We start from the raw sequence: 18596 nt of genomic DNA on the forward strand, positions 1-18596 counted from the left end.
CTATGACCAGCACCCTTTTCGTTAATGTTAGAGATGGAGAAAGTTTCTGCATTCGTTCATGGATAAGTTTGTTTGAACGTGTATTAATCTGTCAGTAATTAGCATGTTTTCCCAAATCTCATCTTTTATGTGCCAGCTCCTTGATTTAGGGATATATGTTTATACTACTTTTACTATTTTTTAATTTATTCTTTAATTTTTTGTTTTTGTTTTTTCTTGAATAAAACTAAACTTAAAGCAGTGGTTCTCAAACTTTCATGTGCCTCATCACTTGGAGGGCTTGGTAAAGCCTCCTCCAAGTTTCTTAATCAGTAGGTCTGGGGTAGGCCTAAGAATTAGCATTCCTAAGAAGTTCCAGGTGGTGCTGCTGCTGCTAGTCCTGGGACTAAACTCCATTTTATAACAATATCTTATCAACACTATTTGTAACAGTAATATTCATGAAATCATGGGTTTTATGTGCTAGTTTGACTTTTTTTTCCCTAATCACGTTACAATAAGGATTCAGCTGTTAAAGTCTGGCTGTCCATTACCAAAAAATGACCTTAGTGGTGTGCATGCAAAGCTTTGGAAACACTCAATATTCTCCAAATATAATTCAGAGGATGGGTCTTTTCCCTTTAAGACTGAAGGTATGTACTCGAACATGTTTCTTAACAATGGGAGACAGTGTGTAAAGCCAATGAGAGATGCAGGCAGTACAAGTTAGAGTCCATGGGCAGGAATAGAGCTGTGGTTCTCATTCATTTGGGAAATCAGAAATTTTCTAATTTCCCAGCTGTGTGCATAATCCAGTTCTGCCAGTGATATGTGTGTGTGGTAGGGAGGGGCTTGGATATATGTGTAAGAGAGTATAAATGAAAACCAGATTTAATCACAGCTGGTGACTACAGGCTTGGAAGTCCCCATCGAGAAGATGGATGAATCACAATCATGTAACTTGATGGGACCAGCCATTATAACTCACTGTTCCTGTGGACCCTAGCCTCATCCAACCTCCCTGTGTTTAAAAATGCCCCCTTCCCCTTCTGAAGCATTATGGGAGAGATTTCCTAAGTTCACAAGTGATTCTAGTAATTGGATAAAGCCAACAACCTTCAAATTCTTAGGGACTTCTGCATTTTCCTTATACCTGCTGCTTACCCAACTATAACAACAACAATAACTAACAAAACTCTTTGGAGTAAAAAGCACAGGTTCTTGGGCTTGAATGATTGGTATTTACTAGCACGTGGTTTTGGGGGAAGTTGTTCAACCTGTGCACCTCAGTTTCCTCATCTGTAAAATGGACCTTGATATGATAGGATCTACCTTGCAATGGTGATGTGAGGATGGCATGAGTTAATCTGTGTAGTAGAGTGCTTGGGACAGTTCCAGAGGAATAGGACTCGATAATGTTACCTGTACCCATATGTAGTTAAGAGAAACTCAATCAGTGATAAACTGCAGCAATGGTTACTACATGCCCCTCAGGTTAGTGAGATCATCTTAAATTCTGTTGGTGAATTGGAGGACACAACCCAGAATAATACCTGGCAGAAAGGATGTTTTGCTGTTGTGAGCTGATCAATAAGGAAGATTTGTGCAATGAAAGGGGTCCCTACCAATTAGACTAAGTACTTGACTAGAAAGAGCTGTATGTTTATGGAGGGAAGTTCTCATGTATTTTTCCCCAAAATATTGAATCCTGCCGGTCAGGATGCTTTTTCCTGTTGCTGTCTTTCCATATCATGTATTATTTCTTGAAAGACATTCTTCAGGCTTCTTTTTTGTGGGTTAGATTATTTCAATTCATTTGTTAATTCCCACTGGGCTAATGTAGCTTCAGAGAGGTCTGCCCTTTTCAAGCCCCGATATTCAAAATCTCTATTCCTCCTTTTCACACATTTATAGAGTTCCAGAGCTACTGAATACCAGGGTCAAGTTCTCTTTTTAACAATCAAAAACATTGTTAGTCTTGAATTGAGACCTCTGCCTCACCATCCTCACCCCCAAGAGACTGGGAGGATTTGCCTTGGCCCATGCCAAGGTATTTACAAACACAAATGTAGGGGGAGGGGACTGCCACTGACAAGACACATTTGAAACCCACCAACCTAACTTTGACTCACCCTTTGTATTCTCTTACCATTCTCTTGTCAACCCTCAAAGTGAGCATCTTTCTAGTGAGGGCATTAATTCCCTCCTCCTACATGCTGCCCAGAGACTCTCTTTTGTCATCCTTGTCAGGAATGGGAGTGTTTTCTTGCCACCTGTTACACCGGGACTGTTGGCAGCAATATTTGTCTAAGGAGGAGATGAATCAAGATTTACTGGGTGTTAGCTTTACTGTGATCTCCTCTATCAATCTGTTAATTAGTTGTAACTATATCTGTCACACCCTAACAGGTACTATTTACACAAGATGAATCATTTCAAAATATATTCTGTATAATTTCTATTTAGATTGTAGATGTTATTCCCAAGGGGCATTTGTTTGCAAGGCTGGTTTGGCTAATCTGCCTTTGCCTACTTTGTGGAGGCTTGGAATTCATTAAGGTTTAGATATTGATCATCATATGGGTTAGGACTCAACCTTTATACAAGACTCAAACTTACTAAATTGTTCTCATTTTAAGCATCTAGAGTCTCTCTTGTGCCTGTATAATCTTTATTTGTTATATGAGAAAACTAGTATAACCAGAGCAATCTTTTTTTCCTTGTATTTTAATGTTAGGTATACATTAAAAAATGGCATAAGACGCAAAAGAATAATTTTTCATTGAACCACCCTTGTGACACCACCTGCTCGATTATAACCCAACTCAATCCCCTTCTCCTGGTTGCCATCATTATTCTGGATCTTGTTAATATTATTTGCTTTTCTTTTATAGTTTTTTAATTTGCATGTACCTAAGATTAGGATTGTTGGGTATGGCAGTATGAGTATCTTCAACTTCATTAGAAAAAGTCAAACATTTTCAATTTGCACTCCTGCCACAAGAATGTGAGTTTCCGTTGCTCCACATCTTCACTAACACTCAGTTTTGTCCGACTTTAAATATTCCTGATTACTAATGGAGTGAGCACCTTTTAATATATTTACTTGTATGTTCTGTTTTTAGAGTGACTGTTGACATTTTTTGCCTATTTTTCATTTTCTTTAGTTTTGTAAGAACTATTCCTATATATATATGTATATATATATATAGTAGATCTTTGATTATTTGTTTTAAGTATATTCTCCCACTCTGTGGCTTGTGTTTTCTCTCTCTTTATTGTGTATTTTGATGAAAAGACATTCTTAATTTTAATGTCAAATTAATCACTTTTTTCCTTTATATATTGTGCTCTTTAAATCTTAAGTCCTTTCCTATCCTGAAGTTGTAACAATATTATGCCATATCTTCTTATAAAAATCTGTAGGTTGGCTTTTTACAAGTTAGCTCTTAATTGACTTAGATTATTATTTGGTCATAAAGTTAGGATCCAGTTTCATGTTTTTCCATATGAACATCCTCTTTTCCCAACCAGTAGTTTTTGAAAAGACCATTCTTAGTGTAAACAAAGATCTTTCATGCTACTTCTGTCATGTCAAGTGACCATAATTTGATGGGGTATTTCTGGGCTCTCTGGTCTGTTCTGTTGACCTATTTGTTATTCCTTTCAGTACCACACCACCTTAATTATGTTGTGATAGTTAAAAATAATTCTTGTTTGATGGTAAGGCAAGTTGTCTTATCTTTATATTTTCAAGAGTTACTTGGCTTTTATTGGCTTTTTACACTTTCGTGCTTCAACGTACATTTTAGAATGTGCTCCCTAAGTTCAAATAAAGCTTAGAACTGTTGAACTGGGGGGGCCAGCTCCTTGGCTGGGTGGTTAAGTTTGAGCGCTCTGCTTTGGCAGCCCAGGGTTTCGCTGTTTCGGATCCCGGGTGCAGAATGGCACCGCTCATCAGGCCATGCTGAGGTGGTGTCCCACACAGCATAGTCAGAAGGACCTACAGCTAGAATATACAACTATGTACTGGGGGAGTCTTTGGGGAGAAGAAGAAGAGGAGGGGGAGGAGGAAGAAGATTAGCAACAGTTGTTAGCTCAGGTGCCAATCTTTAAGAAAAAAAGTGTTGAATGGGATTGCATTAAATCTATAGATCAATTTGGGAAAATTAACATCTTTACAATATTGAGTCTTATTAAAGATAGGTCTTTTTATCTGTGTCTTTCTTGGTAATATATTTCAACATAATGTTTCTATTTTCTTATATGAGCTCTTAGACATATTTTTGTTAAGGTTCTTTCTAAGTACTTTGTATTTGCAGGCGTACTGTAAATGTTTTCTTTTTTAAACTGTTGCTAGTATTAGGATTTTTGTATACTGATTTTTATATCCATCAACTCTACTAAACTCATATATTCTAATATTTTATCTGCAGAATCTTTTGGATTTTTCTAAATATGCAATCGTAGTGAATAATAGCTTTTTCCCTTTATTTTATATACATAAATATATGTGTGCGTGCATATTTCTTTATTTCTTTTCTTTTTTTCTTGTCCTACTGCCTCTGCTAGTACCCTTAAGAAAATAATGAATAGAAGTGGTAGTAACAAGTATTCTTGTGTTATGCTGAATCTCCTACAGAAAACATTTAAAAGTAAAATATTTGTAGATTTTTAAAAATTAATGTACAATAGAATTAACTTTTTTTCTGTTTGGTTCTATGGTTTTATGAGTTTTAATCCATGTATAGATTCATGGAACCACCACCATAATCAGGATAGAGAATAGTTACATCACCCCAAAAATTCCTTTGTGTGCTGCCCCTTTGTAGTCAAACCTTCTCCCTGTCTCTAACCTTTGGTCACTGCTGCTGTGATCTGTTCTTCACCTCTGTGGCTTTGTCTTTCCCAGAGGGTCATGTCAATGGAATTAAACAACAGTTAGCCTTCTGAGACTGCCTTTCTTCACTCGGCATATGTCTTTGAGATTCGTCTATGCTGATGTATCTATCAATAGTTCATTCCTTATTATTGCTGAGTAGTATTGTTCTATGAATATACTGCCATTTATTTATACATTCACCCATTGAATTATGTATGTTTTCTAGCTCTGCAACTTATTCAGCTTCCTTGGACAAGCTACACAACTTTTCTGTGCATCAGTTTCTTCATCTGTAATGGGGATAATGTACCTACATCATAGGGTTATTGCAGGGACAAAATGAATTAATACATACAAAGTACTAACATAATGCCTGATATATATAGTAAGTGCTCAGTAAATACAATCCATATTTTCCCCACTATTAGTAAAGATTCTGAGGTAGAAAAGAACTTGACAATTTCAAGGAATAGCAAGAAAGCCAGTGTGCCTGAAGTGTATTGAGCAAAAGCAGGGAGAGTTATATAGAAACCAGATCTTGAAGAGCCCATGAGCCACAGTAGGGTGTGTTGATTTCATTCTGAGTGCAGGGAAGACCAAGGATGGGACATGATCTGGTTCCTGCCTTTAATAGATCATTCAGGCTGCTGTGAGGAGAATGGGTTATGGTGGTGGTGAGTGAAAGCAAGTGACCTTTTTAGGGTCTTGCAGTGGTCTAAGGAAAAGATGGACCATAGCGGTGGGTGTGGAGATGGTGAGAAGTGGTCTTGTTCAAGGGATGGTTTGGATGTAGAACCCACAGAACTTGCTGATGGATTCACAGCTCAGTGGAACACATTACACATTTTCCATCAGAGCAGTGGTGTGACATAATAATCAACAGCGACGCTCCTCTCCTCTTACAGATTTTCCAAAGATTTCCCTCATGCACTTTTGAATAGAAACCTAAACTTTTGTGCCTGATTTCTGAAATCCACATGGGGAAATAGCCTGTCTTTTCATACATTTTTAAATGACATCTAACTGACTTCTTTCTTACTCATGCTTACAACCTCAAACACGTTTGTAAAAGACCGACTTATCCCACAAAAATGTTTACTCATGGCATTTTGCTTTGTGGTTCTCTGCAGCCTGTATAGTTCTGTGACCCCACATTCTTAGCCGTCCTGCTGGAAATAAAGTTGTCCTGGCTGCTTCATGCTTAGCCAGTGGGATGGTAGTTTTACTGGTTGGCTGGAGTTCCTGTGTACACTTGGGACTTATTATTGGAATAAACATTATTAGACTCAGACTAAAATTGGACCAGAAATTTATTTTTGTCCTCCTTTCAACCTCAACTCACCCTAGATCCTCTCATCCAAGTGACAAATGGTCTTGACTCTCTGAAGTGATCTAAAGATTGAGATCAGCCCTGAGTATGTGCTTAGCCTTGCATTCAAATGGAGATTTTTTTTTTTGGAAACAGTTAAAAATAGAGTTCTCTGATCTCACACAGAAAGTTTTCTTTTATTTCCTGTGTCTGCTCTTAATACATCTGTATTTGTTCTCTCTGGAGCGTTAGCTTCCAACTCCTCCTCAAAAACAAGTGCCTGACCCAGTCTTTATCTGGAACACCCATCATGCTTTTTTTCTTTTTTTTTCTTTTTTAAAGCCCTATCCTATCTTCCCAATTTGGGGCTTCTCAAAACTTAAGGTTTGCTAAATGGAAGGAAATCTCCCTTCTATGCTGAGCTACTCGTCATATCTTGCCCCAGTTTTCAACCTCTCTTGTCAGGTTAGTGTCAGATTGTGGCTTTTATTTACTCAGTTTACTTGAAGGAGGGCCTCTGGGACCTTGGAGATGATCACTTTAATTTTGTGCCTACTTTTGTGCTTCTTTGTAATTGCCTTTTTTTGTGATCTTACAGAATACCAAGCTGCTATTTTACACTTGAAGAGGGAGCACAAAGAAGAAATTGAAAACCTGCAGGTATATCTCTTTGATTCTACTGAACTAGTTATGTGAGACTGATACTTAGTTTTCTTGTGTGCTGAAGTAAATATTCCCCTTGCGTTGACATATTTACCTAGACAGCATCTGCAGCTTTCACCTGCCACTGGGCACTGAGTTAACCTGGGGGCAAAAGCCTTAAACTCCATTTTTAAGACAAATCAGTTCCTGTTTTTAAGAAATACTGCAAATGCATTTGATTGGGAAAATGACTTGATGAGACAAAATGATGATTTTATTTGTAAAGCAGGAAATAAGATAGAGTATTTAGACTTTCACTGTCTATAAGAAGCCTTTCAAAAGTTATTTTTCTACAGAAAACAAACTGGTGGTTGCCAGAGGGGAGGGGGTTTGGGAAGTGGGCCAAATGAATGAAGATGATTAAGAAGTACAAACTTCTAGTTATAAAATAAGTCATGGGGATGTTATATACAGCACGGGAATATAGTCAATATCGTAATAACTTTATGGTGACAGACGGCTACTAGACTTACTGTGGTGATCATTTTGTAATAAATATAAATATCACATCACTATGATGTACCCCTGAAACTGATATATTGCATGTCAATTATACTTCAATTAGAAAAAGACAAAAAGGAAAAAACTGTTTTTCCTATGCACGGTGCAAATCATTTTGTTTGGTTTATTCCCATTCATGTATTCATATCTCTCTGTCCCTTAACACATTCCTGAAACATCACGTCATGCAGATTAAGGCCCTTAAGGAAGTGGCCCTAGTGGGAGGAAGAGTTGTACCGAGCCATCCGCTCCTTATCTCCAGGGTGTGCTTGGAAATTGCTGACTTGATCCTCCTTTGTGCAGCCCAAGAAGACTGAGGGATCATTTCCTTCTCCAGACATGTGATTGTCATTCCCTTATGTTTGCTGTTTGCTTGCAGGGCCTGTAACAGGAAGTTGGAGTCTTAATTTCAAATAACGAAATATTGAGTCAGGCACTGACTCTAGTTTACTAATGCCTAGGTTGACCTTATACCTCAGGAGAGAACAATGTGGAAATTTAAGTAAAACTTGTTGCTTATTTAGTGCTAACTGATTACTTGCTAACTTAATGAATTTGTGGATCGATTATACTTCTTTTCAGTAGATGATAACGTGCTTTTTAAAATAACACGCAGCATGTTGTGTTATACATGAAGCCATTGCAAGTAGCAAAAGGATCAGTGAACAAGTTGTATTGCGTATGAATTCAAACCACCCCCATCTGCTTTGGTTTAAGTAGTTTGGAAGAGGGAATGAGTCAATTTCACAAAGAAACAAAAAAGTGGAAAAATACCTCTGTCTCCCAGGGGAAAAAGAGAGGTGGAGGCCCTTACCTCCTTTGTTGCAAAATGGTCCACAGAGACCTCGTTTTCTTTTCCTTTGTTCTGGTGTGCAAACGATGCTCAGCGGTCTCAGAGGGACAGAAATGGGGATTAATTTAAGAAACACATAGGTAACGACGGTGGGTACAGAACTTATCCTGTGAGCAGAAGTTTGTTTTTTTTTTTTTTAAGATTTTTTAATTTTTTCCTTTTTCTCCCCAAAGCCCCCCAGTACATAGTTGTATATTCTTCGTTGTGGGTCCTTCTAGTTGTGGCATGTGGGACGCTGCCTCAGCGTGGTTTGATGAGCAGTGCCATGTCCGCGCCCAGGATTCGAACCAACGAAACACTGGGCCGCTTGCAGCCAAGCGCGCGAACTTAACCACTCGGCCACAGGGCCAGCCCCCTGTGAGCAGAAGTTTTAAGTAAGGATTCAGTTGTAAGAGTTAACATTAGCTTCCCCAAGTTGTAGACCAGCCCTATGAGGGCTTTGACAGCTAAATAATATTTACAGTAGGAGCAGGCACTTACAATTTTTGAGTTCTTACTTTGTGCTGGGCATTGTTCTATGCATACTACCTGCGTTATTTCATGTCGTCTCCACAGAAGTCCTCTCATCTTATATCTCAACCTAAGAAAAGGTTGAGAAGGGAAAGAGAGTAAATGGGAGGGGAAAAAGTATATTAGGATCGTGATTTCCATTTAAAGTAAAGATTAGACCAAGGGATGATTGACAAGAGTAAAGGTTAATAAATATTCCTAGTTAGAACTTAAATTTTCTTCAAGTATCTCTGAAAGAATTGTCTGCTCTTTTATTGCTGTTAGTAAATTTTAATTTTTTTTCTTGTCGCATATTTATGATTTATAGCTAATTGCCGAAATCCAATGGCCATGGCACACCAACACCATCAGGGCCGGGGTGGTGGACCAAATCTACACACTTAACTGTAGTTTGGAACTATTCTAGCAGTCACAGACTGACCAACCTCAATAGGAAACTGGCAGCTCAGATTCCTGATCTGGCCTATAGAACTGTTTTGTTGACAAACAGCATTTTAGAGATTGAATTAGGAATGAATACTTTTAAATATGGAGGGCTTTCTAGCTGCTTCTAAAAAAAAAATTGGAAAACTTGGCAACATCGGGCCTCTTTTGCTATCCTGGGGTTGAATAGTGGGTGTCCACTTCAACTAAGACACGTGTTCTTTTGTTTGCCACTGTCCCCACTCTGTTCACTTGCCTGGCTCCTTTATGCTTTAATTAACTCCTGCTCTCTGGAAGAAGTAGAAAATAACTAGATTGGCAGCAGCACCAACCAGTCAGGACAGACGCAGTTCATAAAACAGACAATAACCCCACCTGGCTGCCCTTGTCGGCTACTTGCTGAATATCATCTCTACCTGTTTTATTCCACAAAGTAACAAAGTCACATCTATTGTTATAGGACTAGTGGAAGATAATTGATGAGAGAACTGATATTTCGATGTTCATTTCTTCATCTGTGATTTCCACTGGCAGCCTTCATTGCCTGTTAGATTTTCCATCTCCATTTACAGGTCATGGAGAAGTCAGGCGTGTTTCTGGACTTCAACATGCCTTTCTAGAATAGGAAAGATTTCATGCTTCAAGTACACAGGAAAAATGATTCATTCTGTCACCATATGCAAGAATTGATATACATCACATTTAGTTTTTTTGGAATGTTTTCATACAGTTTAAAGAAACGGCATGATTCAATAAACAATGTAAATTCAGCTTTCGATTCTGTTTTTGACTGTAGATTTGTAGGGAAATCACTTGATTGCTCAATTCCCTCACCTACCAAATGGAATCCTTACCACCTAAAATAATTTCATTGGAGGTTGACGTCTTTAGCCCAGAGTCCCAAGCCTTGTAAGCGGGGGAGTCTGGAGTTCTTAATCTCGTGCATGCTTTGCAGCCAACATTATGGAGTGTTGTGCTATAGAAAGGTCACAGGGCTTGGTCCTGGGACCAGCTTTTCAAATGTGTAACAACTTACATACATGTGCCCCTGATAGTTCAAAAGCAAAGATTTATTGATGACTTGAATGAATCCGTTTCTAGAGCCTTATGTCTATATACCTTCTGTGCAAAGTCAAAGCACTTGGCTGACTTTTCTATTCAAATCTCCAGTAAGAGAGTGATGGCAGGTCAAACATTCTCCATGACTTCACTACTTTGTGTCATTCCTAATATAACCACAGCAAGATTCTTATTTTTGTCCAAGTGTGTCCTTCATTGAGCAAACTCTACCTTGAGAGTTTGTGATCACTTCATGATACTTGTCATCTGGTTCATTTTTCAATTTGGGATAATTCTATGTGACTGACTTCATTTTTGAGAAGGGAGCACCTTTACAGGTTCTCACTCACTTGAGAAATTTTTGCCTGTGGTAGCCATTGCACAACAAGTTCATGACTATTGGGTAGAAACATAGTTCAGACCTGCCCTTCTAAGGCATATGATAAAACGAATTCTCCCATGGCACAAATAGTTGTTTCTTTGAGATTGCTTAGGAGGAAGGTTTGAAAATCACCATCACAGATGTTATACAAAATGTTTCACCATATGGCTGATCTTTTGCCTTATTGTAGTCAGAATTGTGCCTGATATTATTTTATGCATGATGAAAATATGAAAGAACTCAGGTTTTTGAGTCAGGATTTGGTTCAATTCTGTGTCCTGTGACATTGGGAAATTAATCTACTTCCCTGGGACTTAGTCTTCTCAGTTTCAACATCTGTATAATAATAATCATGTTGATGATGAGGCCCCCTTCTGGGATTGTTCAATATCATGTACACTCGATGGTACTGGTTACACAGCACATGCTCAGTAAATATTATTTCTAATTCCTTTTTCCCTGCTCAAGTCTCCTTACAATTAGGCAACTTGAATTTAGAGTCCTCAGGCTCTTTTGATTGAGGACTTCCTTGGGACATTTCTTTTTTTTCTGCTTTATCTCCCCAAATCCCCCCGGTACATAGTTGTATATCCTAGTTGCAGGTCCTTCTAGTTGTGGCATGTGGGATGCCACCCCGGCGTGACCTGATGAGCAGTACCATGTCCGCACCCAGGATCCAAACCCGCGAAACCCTGGGCCTCCGCAGCGGAATGCGTGAACTTAACCATTCGGCCACGGGGCCGGCCCCCATCCTTGGGACATTTGACTTACTCTTTGAGGCTGACTTTTCCATGATCATCCAGCCATTCTTCTGACTTTGTGCTCTATATCAGGGAGTCTAAACCAGGCTTTCCTGAAGTTCATATCCCCAAACAGCGAGCCTCTGAACTGTTCCCTGACAAAAAGATTTCATGGTCAAATAAGTTTGAGAAATATCTGGTTCCCTTGTTCGAGCTTTACCATGTATAGAGAAGAATTATGAGAGAGAACTGTATACCTTGTTTCTCACATAATTCTTTTTTTCCCCCAAGTAACTCATTTTTGGAAATACTGCTCTGTGTTGATTCATGTAGTCTTATCATCTCGATGTATAATCCTGAGTTCCAGTTATGTTCTTTGAGTGGTTTCAGTACCCTTTTCATGGCACCAAGGTTCTGCTTCATTAATCTGCTGATTGTAGGCACCTTGGAGGAAGCAAAGAGTTTTGTCTCTGTCTTTTAAAGTACCTAGCAAAGTGTTTGGCACATAGATGATGCACAAATATTTCTTACATAACCTACAATTGAAAAATAATAGTATTTCACTTTTTTTTTTTTAAAGATTTTATTTTTTTCCCCTTTTTCTCCCCAAAGCCCCCCGGTACATAGTTGTATATTCTTCGTTGTGGGTCCTTCTAGTTGTGGCATGTGGGACGCCGCCTCAGCGTGGTTTGATGAGCAGTGCCATGTCCACGCCCAGGATCCGAACCAACGAAACACTGGGTCGCCTGCAGCAGAGTGCGTGAACTCAACCACTCGGCCACGGGGCCAGCCCCAATAGTATTTCACTTTTTATTAAATCCCTACTGTGTGCCAACCTCTGTCCCAGGCATTTGGCATTAAATGTAGGAATATAAGTGCAGTAATAGATTCATCCCCATTTTACAGGTGATAAAACGAGGCTCTTAGAGATTGACTTGTCAGAAGTCCTAGACTAGTAAGTGGGGGAACCTGAGTTTGAATCCACCCAGATCTGTCTGACTTTGAAGCCATTGCTCTTCCCATTCATCAGTGCAGCCTTAATGGAAGGAATATTAGATTGAGAATCAGAAGGTCTGGATTCTTAGGTCTTAGGTTTGGCAAGAACAACAACATGAACTTCAGGCAATGCTTTGGCCTCAGTTTCCTAATTTCTAAAATGACAGACCAGGCCATATAATCTCTAATAGCACCTTTGAATTGTATCGTTGGTCCCACCATACTAAAAAAAAAAAAAAGAAAGAAAGAAAAACTTATCTACCACATTGTGCTTTCAGACTTAAGGTCTTTAACTTAGACTCTCTAAATCCCTGTTATTTGTACACCCCTACTTTTTCTCTTATAGTTTCTTCTCAAGGTTCTTTCTAACCAGGGATCTCTTCTCAGTGCTGCTTGCATCTGTGGAACAATATGTTCAGGTTTCCAGTAATACTCTGAATGGAGCTCTCTAGCCTTTCCATGCTGCTTCTGATGTGTGACTCCTGAAGGCATGTAGCTCTTGGAACAGTAAATGAAACTTCTATGGGGGGCCTAGTTCTTCTTTATGACAGGAGGGAAGCATGAGCTTGGGATGGGTAGGACTTCGTTGGCTCTCTACTTCCTCAATTTTGAAAGTTGGGAAAAAAATTCATGCCCCTTGTCTGACTTTTGAGGAGCTCTGGATAATTTAAGAATGTTTGTTTTGACCAGCACTTTAGGCAGTTTGGAAGTAGGGGCCATGCAAGTGACAGATTGTTTTATCTGTTTTTTAACTAATGTTCTTTGAGTTGTGGGACAGACAAAAAACAACTAGCCAACAGTGACATTTCCTTTATAGGAAGCTTTTTCATTTACCCCATTCATCACATGCATCGCCCTTAACTGAGGGGAAACTTTATGGAGCGATGGCCTCTGGCAGGCCCCTGCTCATTGTGCAATGCAGTCACATTTCTAATATGGTAACTCCCTCTGTGAAATGATCCAGGGACGGATGCCAAACCGGAGATTAATTTACGTTGTACCTTGTCCCCAAGAGAACCAAATGGTATGTTGGCCTCTAAGAGAAACTTGTAGATTTCCTTACTTCTTTGTCTCCAACCCACCCCACCGGTGCATTTCTAATAGTTTACACATTGCTGTTGAAACAAACTTGAGTACAGACTACACTTGAACTTATACAGCTAAATTTATAAAGAAACATAAATCCTGAGCCTTTTCCATTTGTCATGTTCTTTGTTATCAACACAATACATTTAAATCTATTAATTCCTGGAGAATACTGTGAGGGAAAGGGAGTAATTTGTAGACCAATAAACAAAACTTTCACAAATATGAAATATGATTTCATTAAACCCTCATGGTATTCCCCTAAGTGCTGATACTGGTATAATTCCTTACTGAGATGCCAAAAAGAAAACATTTTAAGTGCTGAGAAATATTTTAATTCATTGTTTTATTGTGGATACATAATACAACATTATGAGTTTAGATTTGCTGGTTTACTGGTGTTGAGATGCCTCTTAAGCGACTAGTTACCTAGAAGCCTACAGATATATTTGGATTCAAATTTTGATGGAATATACAAAGCAGTTAATTCCCTATCTGATTTAGCATCCCAGGAGCCCTTTGTCTCAGCCTTCAAGATGCTGTCTTGCCCCACATAACTCAGATATTATGTCAAGCTGTGCTTGCTGATAGAGGGAAGCTGGTTGTAATGGAGAATATTTGTATTATTCATTTGTGGCGTGGAGGCTGATGCTGGTTTTATATGCCTCCTTCATGTGCCATCAGCTCCAGTCATCCCTACTGAGTCTTAAACTCTGAACATGAGTCACTTAGGTGGGCCAAGATAGCTTTTCTTTTTTCAATAGTTTTTTACTTTAGGTTACAGGCTAATATTGGAACAGGTGACTTTTTGATTGTTGGCCTTTGCTATTTTGACTCTTCATGGCATAAAAGAAGGTAAGATATGTTAGAGCCTGTGGGGAATGCTTCCTTCTCTCCAGACTTGTCCTGCCTCATTCAATAATTCTGAGTTTTGTACAGTCCTGTACCATAGAGTGAATAATAGCTTCTTCAGCTGTAAAGTAAGACTAGGTGGTGTAAGTTTTCTCCAGGCCCTAAAGTTCTTTCATTTATGGCCTTGGGAGAGAGTGGGCCCATGTATCTGCCTGAACACAATCCAAAAGTCTTTGAGGTTCCCTTGTCCCACATTACCTACAGCAATGCCAGGCAACCAGCTGAAATGTAATGAATAGGTGTTGAGTGATCTAACTTGACATTGCTAGACATTCTTTTGTGACTCACAGGGTTTTGGTAGAACACTATTTTGGAGGTAGCATTAGGAGAGCCACAGAGTTCTTATAGTTGTGACACCATCAAACAACTCAAAGAAGTTTGTTTGGTCAGTACAGTGTCATTTAAAAAGTCATCTTTGAATAACTTGAAATGAGCATGTGTGCTCTGATTTGCCACAACACTTGCGCACGTTTCCTGTTGTCTTATCCAAGCTCCTTTGCTTGTTTATGTTGATTGCCTGGCCCTGTAGACATCCAAGTTGGTGACCCCTGGTATGGAGCATAGAACAGCTGAGTTAGAATGTTCTCGTCCACTTTCTCCGTGGTCTCATGATTACCAAGCAAAAACCCCTTGAGCTTTTAGATCTTTGTAGACTTTTACATTTCTTTTCCTTTCCTTTTTCCTTTTCTTTTTTTTTTCTTTTTCCTTCCTTCCTCCTATCCTTCCCTGAAAGAGATGGATAGAGGACAGCAGTGTTGGAAGGGTGAGTGAAAGATGAGCTCTTAGTGTGAAAAAATTGGGTGTGTTCTATGTTCTAGGACATTTTTAGGAAGAGATAGGAAGAAATTTTAGTTTTTTAGAGTTTAAATGCTGAGTACCTTTTGCTTTCTGACTTAGAGATTAATAATAGTTATTGAATATGAATACAGATTCTGTGGTAGGCATGGTGCCTGGTGCTTCATATACATAATTGAGAGAGAAGTAAAGTGTTATCCTGAGTTTTCACAGCTGGTTAGTGTGATGGCAAGATTTAGTAACCAGGATGTCTGGTTTCTAAATCTGTTCTTGATATGTGTCTCTCTTCATCTAAGGGATTTGAAACCTGAGTTTCAAAGAAATCAATTTCTGAGGCTGTAAATTAAGAAAATAATGGTGCAAAACTTCTATGCATTTTGCCAGCTATTTCACTGACTTCTGCAGTTTGAACATAGGGTTTCCTCAGCTGTTCTTAAACCTTATCTTCTCCAACAGTGACCTTGAGAGCCAGCATTTCTGATCCTTTAAGCACATGGACTGGTGTGGAATGTTCCCTATGCTATCACCTATTGGCGGACTGTCCCCTGTGTGATACACGACACCTGTTCCCTCTTCTAATGAGTCCCACCTCATATGGGCTTTGGAATCCATAGTGTGAAATTATTGTGTTTGTGTACATGCACGCATATGCATGTGGGTGCTTTGATCATTTTACTGCAACTTGTTCTGTGTCCTAGTGGAGGAATAATAGTAATAACTGGTATTTAGTGAGTATTTACTGTGTACCAGTCTTTATATATGAGGATTAAATGAGTTACACACCAGCTCTCTGAGGTGGCACTCTTAACCTCCATGCTGAACTGCTTCTGGAAGTTCTTGCACGTTGAAGGTCCTTGTCTAGAGAGTATTCACGACATGACCTCGTTTCTGGACTGACCCTTGTCTTTGATATCTCCTTGGATAGAATATCAGTCCTTAAGAGTGATGGACCTGAGGAGCAGAATAAGCTGAAGAATGAACCTATATAACAAAATCAACTAACCATTCGTTAGATGAAATACAATACAACTCTAGGCAGGGCAGCTGAGTAGAAGCACAGGTGTGGAATTTTCCTTGAGTTTGAATCCTGTCTCCACTACCTACTAGATGTGTGGTCTTGAACACGTTCTTCAAACCCCTCTGAGCTTCAGTTTCTCATCTGAAAAGTGGTTGTGATGGTATTGTAACTTGGTTGATATGATGCTGATTGCAACTGTTGTGATAGTTAAGTATGGGACTTAGAGGTACAATGGTGTGTGGTAGGTGACCAATAAATAACTACTGTATTTGTTCTGAGGAGCAACATGTTTGGTTTACTCTAAGTCAATGGCTGTTGAAGTGTATTTTTCGTTGGTAAAATTCTTTCAATATAAACCATGTACGTATAAAGAAGAAAAACATTCTGTGGTTAATGTTATACCTAATGTTCCAAAGAGCACTGCTTTTAATATTCTTCCTATAAAAGTGTGATGCTCTCGTTCCCATTACTGCCTGTTAATGGAAATATTGCTGCTGCCATGATTTTATTAAGGAAACTTCTCAATATGTAAAACGCCTAAGAGTTACAGCTCAGATTTGGGGTGCCCTGAGTAAGATGTTGCTTTTCAAAATTGTTTTTTGCTACAAAGATAAACTTCCTAAAATATAATTTTGTATATATAACTCTGCTTTTTATAGTTTATCTTTTAAAATAGTTAATAGATGCTAATTGAACGCCTGTTAAATATAAGAGATGTGCTAGGGATAAAGCATCATTTAATAATAACAGCAGCAGCTAACATTTCTTGCATATTACTATATGCCAGTCACTTCTACTTAGCATATACCCTGGCTTATCTTACTTAATCCTCACATGGATCCTGTACTCAAATAATTTACTCTTCAGTTAGAAAAATAGAATTTATACCATAAAGGCTAAATAACAGGTAGCTTAAACTAAGTACCTAATAGTACCCAGTGACGAATGAAGGGAAAGACTATGAGTGTTGAAATCTTTATCTACTTTTAATGGAATTTGTGAATTTCAGATCTTAGATCTCAGATTTTCTGATTGCTGTAAATGAGTAGCAATATCTTTTACTGTTTCTAGAAGCTGCTATAGATATCTCTGCTTATTTTGTTTTAATTCTCTGTATGGCATGACTTCTATCTGTTGCAAATAGATGTAATACGCATAATGTAAAGTATTAATTGAGAAACATATATTTCAAGATATGTGGTTTGTGTGATAGGTAATCACGGTATTTTACAATTATTTTGAAGCCATTCCCCAATCTTACCACTGGAGGTCAGCTTGACCCTTTTTCTCTTAATAAAGCTCCAAGTAGATTTTCCTTTGATGATTGAAGCAGCTTTCCAGTTCAGAGCTTTGCTTTAAATACATAAAAAATAAAATCACTCTTAGTTTATTTCACATAACAACACAGATGTGTGTGTATAGGTCTATACGCATAGGCGTAATGCTTAATGTACTTACAGAAGCAAACATGATGTGTTTATGGCCATAAATATACATACACATTCTATATGACAAAAGACAAAGAGCTACCAAAAAACAATGCTTTATGAAATTGGTCATCTGTGTTTCATCTAAGAATGGAGTCATCAAAAGGAAATTAGAGGTCTCTCTATCATTCATTCTTTGACTACATATTAAGTTCCTACTGGGTGTAAGGCGCTGTGCTAGATGCTGGAGGGAACAGAACAGACATAGTCTCTACTTCCTGGGAGCTTGTGGTCCAGTCAGAGACAGATATTGATAAAATAATCACTCAATAAAAATAATGTTGTAAAGAAAAATACAGTACAAGATGTTGTGATAGGATATAATTTAGACTTGAGGGGTTAGGGAAGGAAATGACCTTTAAGCAGAGTCCTGGAGGGTAAAGAGGAGCTTGGCTGGTTTGAAGGACTGCAGGGAGTCCAGTGTGACCGGAGGGCAGTGAGTCACAAATAAGAGAAAGGTTGGCGATGAAGCTCTGGAGTAGTGTTTTTCAAACCTTTTAATCTCTAGCCTGAAATAAATGAATTTTACATTGAAACCCAGATTACATGTTTGTGTGTATGTGTATGTGTGAGAAATAAGAGTAGCATTAAACAGAACTTATTTCATGTGATGTGTTCTGATATATTCAACTCTTTTGTTTAAAAAGAAATGCTGGTGATAAAGCATAAATTGATTTATTATCGTACTAATGGTCACGGACCAGTTTGAAAAACACTGCTGCAGAGGAGGGCAAGAGGCCAGATTCTGGAAGGGCCCTGTTGGTCTTTTTAGGGTTTTCCAATCTCATCCTCAGAACAATGAGAACCTACTGACTAGTTCTGAGGAGAGAAGTGTGTGACGTGAATAGATTTGTGTTTTCAAAAGACCCCACTGGCTGCTGTGGTAGAGATTAGGTAATAGGGGAGCCAGAGTGCAAGTGGAGAGGACAGTTGGGAAGAATTGCCATCCTGCAGGTAGGAAG

General features: G+C 38.6%; 1 protein-coding gene across 3 annotated transcripts in view; it reads left to right on the plus strand.

The window, feature by feature from the left end:
- The window catches only part of FMN1 (formin 1), a 353942-nt gene that overhangs the window by 120040 nt on the left and 215306 nt on the right, over window positions 1-18596 (plus strand). For all 3 annotated transcript variants that reach the window (XM_046652860.1, XM_046652862.1, XM_046652861.1), the window contains one exon: window positions 6769-6830. In XM_046652860.1, coding sequence (XP_046508816.1) covers window positions 6769-6830 — 62 coding nt within the window. The remainder of the gene's footprint in view (window positions 1-6768; window positions 6831-18596) is intronic.

This window comes from Equus quagga, chromosome 2 (genome assembly GCF_021613505.1).
Source record: "Equus quagga isolate Etosha38 chromosome 2, UCLA_HA_Equagga_1.0, whole genome shotgun sequence".
NCBI classification, from domain to species: Eukaryota; Metazoa; Chordata; class Mammalia; order Perissodactyla; family Equidae; genus Equus; species Equus quagga.